Source organism: Copidosoma floridanum, unplaced genomic scaffold (genome assembly GCF_036245765.1).
Source record: "Copidosoma floridanum isolate Cflo_tuat_1 unplaced genomic scaffold, Cflo_Japanese_pri ptg000007l, whole genome shotgun sequence".
NCBI lineage: Eukaryota > Metazoa > Arthropoda > Insecta > Hymenoptera > Encyrtidae > Copidosoma > Copidosoma floridanum.
The window spans coordinates 10,627,495-10,640,882 of NW_028321884.1; the positions used below are offsets into that span (position 1 = coordinate 10,627,495).

The 13,388-nt window shown below is 42.4% G+C and overlaps 1 protein-coding gene across 1 annotated transcript in view; it reads left to right on the forward strand.

The window, feature by feature from the left end:
* Positions 1-13,388, forward strand: part of LOC106639027 (uncharacterized) — a 213,443-nt gene that overhangs the window by 182,723 nt on the left and 17,332 nt on the right. Inside the window, exons 7-8 of the mRNA XM_089588923.1 lie at positions 1,322-1,391; positions 11,413-11,589. Coding sequence (XP_089445049.1) covers positions 1,322-1,391; positions 11,413-11,589 — 247 coding nt within the window. The remainder of the gene's footprint in view (positions 1-1,321; positions 1,392-11,412; positions 11,590-13,388) is intronic.

A 13,388-nucleotide genomic window follows, 5' to 3' on the forward strand; every position in this document is an offset into this window, starting at 1 on the left:
CACTCACCTCGCTTTTATCGAGTTTGCACAAACAAGCGGACGCGTATGCACGGAAAGCCACTGCAGCAACTTTTGCCGAGTAAACATCTCCCGAGTCCATCCCTCGTTTTTTCTCCCCCACAAATTCTGAGCTACGCGTCAGCTTGCGTTATAGAAAAAGTGGACGAGAACCGGCAAAATTTCATCGTCCAGAAAAAAATGTCAGCCCGAGGAAGGGATGCAGAAGAGGAGCAACTCGTGATTTCGCCCTCCTTTCAGCTTTTACGGCCCTGCCTCCCTGTAACCACTTTTCCCCCGCTGCATGATGGATGCATGGGTGGTTTATTTTCCAAGATGCTCCCTATGGTTCTGCTCTTTGACTGCGAGAGGATTTAGCAGATGGCCATAGAACCTTATGGCAGGGGCGCACGTGGAAGTAAATGAAAATCGAAAGAAGGGCAGAGTAAAATTGAGCTCCCTGCTTGGAATTTTGCTTTTTTCGTTCCCCAACTTGTAGGTGATGAATATTGATTGTGCTTGTGTTTTGAATATTAAATTTTTTCATAGTTTGGTAAAAAATAAAATGAAAATAATGTAGTTTAGCCATCAATGTTTTGAGCTGAATTCATGGCCTAGTTTTCAAAGAAATAGTATATAAAAAATAATCTCCACGTAAGTAAAAGTATAGATACTCGGGGGTGACTAAAAGATCATTTGAAATACTAATGTGAAAGGTGTACATACACTATGCTGTAGCTTTACAACTTAAAGTGTCCCGCTTTACATAATTATACGACGAAACAACGGAGTCAAACGTGACAAAACAATTTTTACAAGAGATGCACTTTTGTGTTATCGCTTCTTAGTCACAAACACTCAAAAAAACGTAAGTATATGTATATCTAGGGTATACAATTTTTTCAACATCAGACGTATGTACATCCCCCATTAATACGAAAAACAATAATGGCACACAGACACAATATTCTTTGTTGTAAGTAACGTAATGCCACCAGACGTGTGCTTAGCATACATAAACTTCAAAATACGAAGGCGTTATTCCAAGATTGAAATTGGTACTGAATCCAAAATTAAACCATGATTCTCGATTCATGCGCAACGCCCCCATGGTTCGAGTAAAAAAAAAAAAAAAAAGTCCGCCCTTAAATCGCCGATCCCAGATATTTCTCCTGTTTTCCAAACACATGCTTCCACCACCCCCGAAAAAAAAATATCTGACCCAGCATTTTCCCACCCAATATTATCTCTCTGCGAAAGAGCAGCATATTCCCCTCGTCGAGGGAGATAAGGTATATTATTCAAACAAACATTTCTCCGGCAGGGCAGTCTGTTCGGTTGGAGAGACGAACGCCACCCAGGACTCGACGCCCGGCCTCAGCGAATTCGGAAAGGTGAGTGTGTTTCACATACATATATATCATCGTACACGTTTTATTCCTCACAAAAGGACAAACCCACCCACCATAGAGAGAGAGGGTAAGAGGATGCATGTACAGATATCCTCGGAGGTTTGCTTTTCCGGGAGATGTGTCCCGGAAAATTTTGAAAGGACGCGCTCTGTCTCTGTTTATTCAATATTGCGGCCCTTTGTTCGGGGCACGAGTGTTTTCGCTGCCAGAGGAGGTGCGGCTCGTTCGTTTTCGAGTGCGTTTTATGGGTCTTGGCTTGCTTTTGAGATTTACGAGAAGGAGGGTGGGGCAACGGGTCGTATTTTGAAAGGATCTTTTTGTTGTCGAAGGTTTTCACTCGCTCATATTTTCCTTTGGCTGGTGCACTTGGACTCGGTGTATTCAGCAATTAAAGGATATCCTGCGGAGGAGTAGCTTCTACCTCGAGGGACTAAGCTCTTGGGGGTCTCGATAAGGATTTTGAAGTAATTTCAAGACCTTGAAAGACCAAAAAACCTTTAAAAGTCTTGGATGGTTTCAGATGATCAAATTCATTGCCCACTCTTGAAATAAGTGAGATATGAACGTCTTAGAAAATCATGAAAATTTAAAGTCTTCAAGATCCGATGCAATAATTTTAGGGTCATTTAGAGCTATTCGCTTGATTTAACCATTCAAAATGATGTAGAGATTTTTTAAGTCGTTGAACCTTGAAGTCATCAAAGGTCTTCGACATTTCTAGATGATGTTGGTCTTTTGAAATTTTATAAAATATTTTTTAAGGATCAAGAAAGACTTACACGTGACTCAATGACTTTAAACGACTTCTAAATATATCAAAAGCCACTTGAACTCACAAGAAGCCTTTGAGATCTTTGAATGACTTAAAAAAAGTCTTTGCAGCTATCAAAAGTCTCAAATAATCCTATAGAAGACTTATAAAAACTACAGAGTTTTCATCAAGACTAAAGTACGCAACTCCTCGAGAGATCATTCAATAACTTGAAATTGCTTCTAATGGCCTAAACATCTCGACTGTAGGATATTTATTCACGTGTGTGTCTTCATTGCGTAAAATCTACCTCATCAGACTTTTTGATCGACAAAATCAGTCAATTAAAAATACTGTAAAAAGCGTGTCACGAATCACAACGGGCAACTGCTAACAATCCAAGCGCGAAATCCAAAGCAATCCATCTCGATAACGCCGAATCTTTTAACAATAATTACAGAAGATGAAAAGAAAGGGTGAAAATCCGCAGCAACGATAAATTCACCCGTGCAGCGCTCGTCTCGCTCGACAATCATCCGAACGGAAGGGAAGAAAAATTTCACAAATGCACGGCGTGTAATCCCCGCCTAGTCACGATCTCTCGTCGAGCAGACGCATCGATAGACACATAAGACAGCAAATATCGTTTCCGGGAGAATTAAGCATTAACGGGCGTGAGGGTATGGGGGGCGATCGTGATAAACGATTTTTCAGGTGTGATGAAGCCAGCACTTTCCACCCGAACGAGCGAGCCTCTACTTTTTTATTCATTTTTTTTTTTTACCTGTTCTTCTCGAGAGAGCGCTGGGAGGGGGTGTGTATGAGGCAATAACTCACGATTGGCTGATCGGAAGTGCAATAGGGGGTGAGGGGGTTGTAGGTGTGATTTTCTCGATTTCTCATTGCGAAACGACATCATAAAAAAAAAAAAAAAAAAACGAAATGTGAGCAGAGAGAAGAAAAAAAATTGAGCGCCCGCTGTCTACTCTCTGGGGATGTTTGGGTTTACGTATAAATACGCCGGTATGACGAGATTCTCTCTTGATATTCCCATGATTTGCTTTTTTCGTTTGCACGCACTGGTACTACATTTATTTCGTTTACTGTAATTCGGGTCATACGGCAATAAGGTGATAAATGGACACGTGGCCCGTGTGATTCTAATATTCCATCGGTTCGCGGTAGGGATGGAGAGCTTCTTCCGTGAATTTTTCAGGAAGCTCCTCGAACTTTGAGAAAATGAGAAATCCCATAGGGGGTTGGGGTGGAAAATGAGGGGAGCGCTTGATCGTTGATTTATGGATTTTAGAGTGTATTTTTTTCCTTTTAAATTGGATATCCAGCTTTTATTTATCGCTTCGGGAAGTGTCAAAGACCGAGGCTGGAATTATTGATGGTGATTTCTTATTTCTCGAATCTCGCTTCGATTCATGGATTGAGAAAAAGGAAAAACGATTCACGAGATATGAAAAGTGACTATTGAGGAAGATTTGGTGATGGTGTCTGTGAAATTTTTACTGAATAAGTATTTTCTTCGTACATTTTTATGAAAGTTTTTCATTGGTCCTTGTTTATAATCCAATACAAAGGAAATTTTTTTTGCGACAAAGTAACTGATATTAAATGTTCAAATACTTTGACTCTTTTATTTTAAAATGATTTTTTAATTATTTATTAGTAAATCATATAAGCTCACATGAGAAAATGGAAACTGTATTGAGAAGCATAATTTATTAGGATTGTCTCTTAAGCACCAAATTTTTTCCGTTACTTTCCTTAAAAAAAAGTTTCCCTCTTACAAAGTGAAAGTGCTTGATTGCTCTATTTACTTTTATACTAAAACTTTGAAATAAAATTTTCCCCCATTTTCGGTTCAGAGAGCAGATAAGTCGAATCAATCTGAAGTTTGAATACACTAAAAAAACCATTTTTGACTTAATTAGCCTACACTCGCTAAATGAGATCCAACGAGCCCGTAAATTAATTTCGCATCAGTTTAAGCAACGAAGAACCATCCGAAAGTTCCAGCCGGTCTCTAAAAACGGCCATCACCACCCGAAGAAAAAGCGAACTCGTCAATCAAGGGAAAAAGAAGAAACCCAATTTTCTTTACCACCACCACCACGTACGGGTAAAAAAAAAAATCGAAAAATCGCGAATGGAATACTTGATTCGCGGCTGAATTTCCATCAGCCCCCGCGTGAGCGTGTATGTACATTTTTCCCCCCTTTCCGGCAGAATCGACTTTCCCGGACCCCCGGAAAAAGAGGAAACGCTCGACCGATATTCGAAACATGCTGGTGATTTAGGGGGACGCGGGTGCGCGTTGTTTCCGACCGGTTTCCTTCTTTGTTTTTGTTTTCGGAAGGTCGGCCAGTTTTTTCAATAAAACTGCACCTGCACGCCCTCGGCTCGCCCACGGAATGTTTTATTAATCGCCGAGCGGTCGCATTGTTCCCCGGAAAGTTGAGGCTCGCTTTTTCACGTGGTGCGGACTATGGGCGATCGTTTCAATCTTTCGGCTCAACTCTAACTTGCTAGTTCTATATTATCTGAAATGGTTTCGAAAGTGATTTTTGTATTAGGTCCTAGTACCTAAAGACCACGTGAATTAACAATTTTTAAAAATTATTTCTCACGAAGCCAAAGTGAACGATGCCTTGGTATGTCTCGAGAGTAAATTCAGGATTTTCAGGTCATGCGACACCCAGACAACCAAATCAACGTGTTTAAAAAATTTAATTAGATGTTGAATATTTCAAGCATAAATACTAGAGGTACGGTACTAAACATCACGCACAACAATTTCATTAAAATCTCTTTCCCGAAAACTGTGCGCTCTCTTCATTAAAATAATAATCTCACGTTCCATTCGAAAAATCCAATCCTCGTCGGTACCCAACACCGGCGTGCAATTTTTTTTTTTTTTTAATTCACCAGACGCGAAAGCTCACCAGTAAAAAAGACACGACGTTGCCCACCTCGAAACCCTGCAGTGCCAAAACATAGTCCCGCTGACCCAAAATTCAACTTCCCTCTGCTGTACGATGCATTAAAGTAATTATACCCCCGAAAGAAAATCCAATATGTACACGCGAGCCGGATACCATATAGGCCGAATATTCCCCAAAAAAAATCCGGGCAATGGCACGGCGTCAAACACCAGGGCTGACTTGGCAAAATAAACCGCGTCTCGTCAATGCTGCGGATGTAATAACTCCCGGGGTCGCGCGTGTTTGGCTTCCTTCTGGGCTGCATACGGTATTTATTTTTTTCTCTCTCTCTCTCTCTCCCTTCCCTGCCTAACGCTGCAGAAGCCATTGGCTCGGATGTATGTGCGGAGACGGAGGGAACAAACCGCGAGCGGGCATACATTTCTCCCGAGTAAATATCGGTGCAAATCGAAATGCGCTTTCTCCCCCTGTGTCTGGGTGTATATTGGCTCTCGCTCCCGCCGCTATGTACGTTCCGTATAGCCGAATATTCTCGAAGCTCTTCCGCGTTGTATGTACATGCAGACGGTGATATTTGATGATAGTGGCCGCGGGAAAAAAAAGCAGGTTAACGATCGCGTGGGTCTATATCTTCGTCGATGAAATCTCTATCTGGGTAAATTTATAAACCCACCGCGTACACCGGATGGGATCCTCTCTCTTGTTTTTTTTTTTTTTTTTTTTTTTTTTTTTTAAGAACCCAGCTCTTGCCGGTCGTGCTTTGTTGCTCCATAGTGGCCAATACAGAGAAACCGTGATGTGATGTTCATGGGAAAGCTGGATCTCTTTTTTTTTGTCTCCACTAGATTCAGTGGAGTTTTGGAGTTTCTGTTTTCCTCGGATGATTGATACTACCTGGCTGCAACGAGTCGTGATTTATTTTTTTCAAACCATTCGTGGGAAACACTTTGCTCTTTCGTCCATTGTGAATTTTGATTATTTTTTTACGCGTCTACATAGATTTTTGATCATTACTTCAAGTACGAAATATTTTGTCAGCACTTTAAGGATAAAATGAATCGATTTACACAATATTGTGCTTTAATAAAAAAAAAATAAACACACGTACCTTCAACATACCAGAAACGTCCTTTACTATCAAGTCCCGTATAGTGCAAAAATAATTAATCACTCGTTCCAGCGACTCATCACCCAAACGATAAATCCTGTTATGCTTAAGACTGTAAGCTCTCGCGACAACGACTAAACTAAAAGCTACACCACTGAACTCTATACAGCCATATTAAAGATCCGGAAATTTATATGCATACATTTTTTTTTGTACAGAAAAATTCGCAGAGTGCAAAGATGTACAAAATCCAAGACTCCTATGACCGTTTAATGGCCACCCTTTAACTACGATGTATCTTTAATAGCAAAAACGGAGGCCCCCATCAAACCGTTCTCAATGCTCCCGTTTCCGTAATCAGAGCAACACCCCCGCGCCAGCACGCAAAAGAACTCGGCGAGAAAAGAGCACCCTTACGAACTAAACGAGCGCGGTTAATGCACACCCGGCCCCTTAGGAAAAAAAAAACCACATCCATTCGAGAGCTCAAACGGAGCGTTATATTACAGCCCTCGACCCGTTTAAAGACGAAAAAAAAGGAAAATCCTCCGCACGAGACCACATTGAGAGTCCTATCCGCGAAATTTTTATTGCCAAGTTCCATCATTAGGGCCGGGGGTGGGTATCCAACGGGCTCGAAAATCAGGCCGAGCGCGCCCTGGCATTCATAATTTCCCTTTAGTGCTCTTTCGGTGTAAAATCACGCGTAAAGAACGAGGAGGGTGGTGGGTGGAAATAAGAAAACGCGAGCACATCAAGCCCCCCTCGTTAGAGGAGGCTCCGGAAACGCTTCCATTATGCCCCTTCGAGCGCCTCTGTGCACGCATCACACAACTTTGGTACATACGTTGGGTGGGCGTGCAATATCTTTTTTTTTTCCCGTCCCGTTTTTACATTGTTAATTAAGCTTCCCCTTCGTTGATTTTCTCTGTTTTCTCTGCTTCCTTTTTTTTTCCTTTTTTCAGCATCTGCTGCTGCGCGCGATAATTACGTATGCGCGTAGCTCACCCCACCTAGATACTGTATAATAAAGCTTCGAGGGGACGAATCTTGTAGTGCTAATGCGTTTCGATTAATTGAACTCGGTCACCTGTATATAACAAAATAAAATTTTTTTTAGAGATGTGTGAAACGATATCATAGTGGGATTCAATGAGTATACTCGGGTCGGTCTTTAATAGATTTCTGTACGGAAATTTTTCATCAAAACATTTTACGAGACGCGATTTCAATGCATTATGTCTCCGTGATTTGTTTTAAAAAAATATTCACTAGATCACTCTAAAAATTTCACAGGCAGTTTATCGCCACACTGATCAAGATACAAATAAAATGCAATTCTTCCATTCGATTTGACTTTATTCAATGCAAAATCTGACGTATAAAAAATCCTTCTAGTGGTAACGAAAAATAGTTTATCTCTAAGATACTTTTGTCGATCGAAAAGACGTATTGAAACCAAAGTGTTTGTTTTCGGCTAAAAATGTCGCTGGTGATGCATCGCCCCCCGGATGTGTTCTATAAATCTAAGGGTATACACCGACACTGTGGCCAGTAAATGAAACCTCCAAACGTCACCAAATACCGTAAATTAGGCAAATAATCGTTACGCCATTTCCTACCGCGTATAATATAGCTCCGCATCCTCCTATCGAACGCGGAAAAAGTAATAATAAATCGCGAACCAAATGTAGGTCGACCCAAAGTACATACCATAGGAGGAGGTAAAAAAAAACAAAGTCTCGCAGATAAAAGGTATAGAAGACAAAATGAATAGGAGGAGGAGGAGGAATGGACGGTTTTCGGGATCTCGTGTTATCATAGAGACGTTCGGCTCGTTTGTAAAGGACAACACACGCGACGAGGTCGAGGAATCGCGATCGGATATTTTTCATGTTGCTTTGAGAGCTGACGTGTTGGCGAGAGCTGAGGTTTGCTTTTTTCCTCCTCCTCCTCTTGTCGCGTTGGATAACTTGTTTGGCATCAAAGACAGTTTGCGGTGCAGTGGAATAAATCCAGAAATCCGCTCCATCGCGTGATTTTCGTTGCGGGTGTTTTCTTTTTCAGGGTTTTTCGTTTGATTTTTTTTTTTTACTCAGATTTTTTAAGTGACTCGGCGTGACGTGGCTTGAGGACCCGAATTCTACTCGAAAAAATTCAAAAAGATAAATTTTACTCTGCATTGATTCGTAGGTGAAAATCAGGGCAAGATTTTTTATTCCATGGATAAAAAGCGTTCCACATTAAAACAATCGTTAATGTACACGTCCAAACTCGTCAGGTAAATCGAAATTCATGAAACGGTACAACCAAAAAATACAGAGCAAAATCGCAGCACCGCCTGCGAGACCAAATCTTCGCAAATACACACAACAAAGCCCCGATTGCATTTTCCTCCGAAACAACATGCCTTTCCGTGCAATATTCCAATAAGAGGCACAAACCGAAAGAGAGAAAGAGCAAACAAGTTTCTCAAAGAAAGCCAAACAAACAAATTCCACCCGATATTCGATAGTTCTCCCGAGGTATTGTGTCCATGTGTGCCTGCCCCACTTTCGGGCAGCCGAGTTCATTGCATATTTGTCCGCCAGCCAGTCTCGATATCCAGCTCCAATCCAACGTACAGTCAGTGGTGTGGGGAGCTTTTCCTTCATTAATCTTTCTGTCCTTCAACGCATGAATGATCAAATTATTTCGAGCGCAAGCTGGTCTTTGACATTGTTCATCATTCAGGATTTCGTGTTTTTTTTTTTTTTTTTTTTTTCTATGACACGTGGTTCGGGTCAAGAGATATACGGATGCATTTTGAGGTCAGGAATATTTCCACCAGAGTTCTTTTGAAAAACAGAAACAGAGAGAGGAAGAGAAAAAAAGAGGTATTTCTCTACAGTTCCGCGTATTCATACGTATCGAGCCGGCTGACTATACACCGACCCGTACTACTGAAAGCAACGAGACCCTCGCTGGCAACGCATTCCATCTCGTTATTACACGCAGCAATTAAAATTGGCCAATTTTCCGCGTATGAGCAAGCTCGTCTTCGTTTCTGTTTTTCTCGCTCGTGCGTGTTTTTTTTTCAATGCGCGCTCTTTCTGCGGAGGAAAAAAAAAAGGGGCGCACGCACAGCTGACCGGTCAGCCGTGTTCACTCTGGCGAATTGACGGGTGCATGAATGGCACGGAGGGAGCACTTTGGACAATGTTTCCGATTAGAAACGAGGGTGGAAAAGTACGGCCTTTTTGCCGAGGAATGGCTTTTGTGCGTCCGGTGCTATTTTTCCTCCCTACGTGTGCTGCAGGATTTTTTGTTTTTTTCCCCACCCGAAGGTTTTGACGGGCGGCTTTAATTAACGTGATTTTTCGTCACGTCACCATAATGGGAGCGTTGGCAGAGTGTTGTTGCCTGTTGTATAAAGTTTTAGAGACCGTGTGTCCGTTTTTTTTTTTTTTTTTTTTTTTTTTTTTCAATTTTCGATACATCGGTTAGCAGATCGAAATGAAAAAATCCAGTTTTAGTAGACTATTCGCCGTGTAAAAAATATGGAAAAAAACATTTCATACTTCACTTTGCACTCCGTGTATACCTAAGAGAGAGAGAGAGGTGAAAGAGCTTAAAACTGTATTTCTATATAACATTGGCTGGTAGAAGCCATAGAAAAAAAAATACACTTTTAGCCCTCTCGATTGTGCGGATGAAAAAAAAAGAAAAAAAAAATTGGGAAACCCATCTCGCGTTTTGAACAAACTCAGTGCACTTCGCGAGGGAAAAGGAAAAAAATTCTCGGTTATAACGCACTCGTCATAATTACACGGGAGTGAGCAAACAGTAACGCCCCCCCCCTCACAGGATTGAAAAAGGCTCCACGTAACGGATGAATAATCCATCGGCCGATCGTCACGACGGAGGCTTCGATATTTCAACTATTTGCCTCACTCGTTCGTTCTCTCGTGCACATGGACGAAAGGGGCCAGCTTTCATTGAACGGAGAACCAAAGGAGGTCCCACAATGCGCTGATCCCATTGAATCGCCAACGCCAAGGGAAACTCGGCCAACTAATTGTCCCCTCCTTCTCTCTTATATACATATAGCTTCGAAGTTGTTTCTCCGTAGATTCGATTTATTGAAGTGCAGCGCTGTTTGACCTCGCCCACGCCCAACCCCTTCCTTTACTATACACTCGGAGAGTTCCTGTGGCAACAGAGTTGCTTGCTCGTAGTGTGCGTGTATGCACAGAGTGCGGGGGTGGCCGATATTTACGATTGAATTCCATTTGGTCTCGAAATTACGAATCGTCGTCCAAAGTTGGCCTTGTACCGATGCAAGAGCAGAGACGCACTTGACCCGAACAGAATTCGATTTCTCTCTAAAGACGCTTTGCGGTGTTTGCGTTGATTTATTTCATCAGAATTTTTTTTTTCTTTTCATTGGCTAACCCACTGAGGATTAACGATCGGTAGGATGTAATTTTTTTATCGAGAGGGCTGGGTCACTCTTACGATATTGGCCGGCAATGATGACGCAATCTGTTGAGTGCAGGGTTCACTGGACTCCATATCCTCACGGATTTGGGGCACAAAGGGCAGACTCGTCGAGCCAAAGTGGCCAGGATAAAAGAAAATGACTCGTATGGACTTGACAGCAAAGATCATTGTACAAGGTAGAAAAAAAGGTGATTGGTACTATTGATCCAAACATCATGAGAGCTCAATTTTAATTTGAAAACAATATCGTTATTCGAATCACCTGTATCATCATCTTTGAATCGCCGAAACAAACACACCATCGGAAACTGAAACGTCGACGTTGCACAATGAATGCCCAAATCACCTCGAGAGCCCATGTAATATTCATTTGACTAATAATAGAGGGGGCACAATGGAGCCACTGACATAACTAAATACGCGCCGTGTGTGTGCTCCTATATACACCCCTGAAATTAATGCGGACAACGAGAGACGGCAACACAAGTGTATCAGACCCCATACGCCGAGCAAAGAGCGCCCGACGCGTACCCACGTGCTCGTGCTCTAATAATGCCATTCGATGCGACTACTGTACCGCATATATCCCCCTCCCTCTCTCTCTACGAATGTATATCCTTGACAGAACGCAACGCAAGCAAGGAGCGTGCCCGCATGTACAATCCAAAGGGCATTGATTTGACTTCATATGTGTGTGTGTGTGTACAGGCAGTCGTGAGGGAGCTGAATAGATTGGGCATGCTGGTCGATCTGTCGCACGTCTCGACGCGCACGATGAACGCCGCCCTCCAGACGACCAGGGCGCCGGTCATTTTCTCCCACAGCGCGGCCAGGGCGCTGTGCAATTCCAGCAGAAACGTGCCCGACGACGTGCTCAGGACTCTGGTGAGTGTTGTACTCCCTGTTTATCATCTTTTCTCCAATCTTACAACTACGTATATTTATAATTATATTCTTTTTTTTTTTTTTTTTTTTTTTTTTCACCAAAACCATGCGTTTACAAATTCAGCGTCAATCCCTCCCAGTCACCCCCGTATATGCTCGATACATCGCACGTACCAGGCGTGTCTCGTGCAACTCCAGCACCTATACATACACGTGTACACCACGAAGCTCGCGTTTTTCCGTTTTAATATAAAAAGCACGCTCTCGCGCGTTGGCTGGGACCGGCAGCAGCTGGTACGTGGTCGTCTTTGACTCCCTCCCCGTGAGCTTCTGTACCGCCGGCTCCGCGATTACGGGGGTATAAAAATTTATAAACCTCGCTGTACACGTAAATGGAAAATTTTTCTTTATCAAGAAGGAAACGGGGTGGGGAAAAAAAATAAAAAAAGAATAAGGAAGCGGGTACGTCCGAGCCAAATAAGATGCAAATTCGGCAGTCTAGGTGATCACAAGGGAAGGCCGGTACAATGCACTGCGCCTGGTGTCCGTGTAAAAAAAAAAAAGGATCACAGAGCGCGAAAGGTTCTCGGGGTCAATTAGCAAATGGACCCTGTGAATCTAAGGGGGATGAAAAGGAAAAAAAAAAAACCACGTGCCACTACCACGTAGGAGTGAGGAGTGGAAGGGTACGCGTGTGCAGAGTGGCAGGGGGAAAAAGGTCCGGGAAATGGAGAGGAGCTGCTTTGATGGAAGAGTAATAGGGTCGGTGGGGGTGGAAGAGGAGCTCTCTTTCTGCGCGGGAAAGTGGAGACGGACTCGTGGAATTCCCGTGGCAAAAAATTTGTATGTATATCTTTGAAGTCGGAAAAGGGCTCAAAGAGTAATCTGAGACGCCACGCGAATCGCTGATATGATTGTGTGTACCGCGGGTGGGTAGGCGTTGCGGTGCCACTGCTGACTTATATGAGAGGAAGTCGGCTCGGAGTGCCCTGGGGAATCGGGAATTCCGTTACCCGTGTTGGGGGCAAGAGTGCGGACTCTCTCTCGACATCTCTGCGTCAGGAAAAGGGGAAAGTACCATAACTTTCCCGTTGACCTTTACATTTGAAACAGTGACAGTTTTTAACAAGATTACAATTTGGGCTATTGCAGTATGTTTATGAAATTGTTAACGAGATACAAAAGGGTTGTACAGCAAACCATGAGCCTGCGAACATGAATGGTAAAAATCGGATAATTCTTTGAAAGTCAATAAGATTGCTTTCGTAGGTTTATGTAATATTGTTGCTGGCTAATGGTGTACAAGTTGTATTAGCCATATGTAATAATTCTAGCATTTGCTAATATTCTCACTTAGTCTATGGGTCTTAACTCTAAGTTATCCTAGTTTTTAACATCGCGTCTCTTAAACTCAATCTATATATACTAATATCTAATATTAAACTTCAGCGCAGCTGTTCCTAGTTGAACTATTGCATCCATTGATTTTCATAATTATTTCGTTTTTACTTTGCTCGTTGTTTCCGGTCAGCATAGGCCCTCGTGCATGTGCATGAATCACAGTTGGTCATCGTGCTGCAGCTACGAGTAACTTGCAGGTGATTCATGCCTCTTTTCGGATGCACGTGGGTCCTTGCTCGAATTTCTTTCAAATCTACATGGAGATTTCCTTACGAATGAGCGGGGAAAAAATTATTGGTAATTTTTAATTTATCGACATTACAATTGCAATGGTGGGGTGAAAAGAACTTTTTTCTTTTCTTTTCTTTCTTTTTTTTTTTTTTTCTTGTAATCGCTTT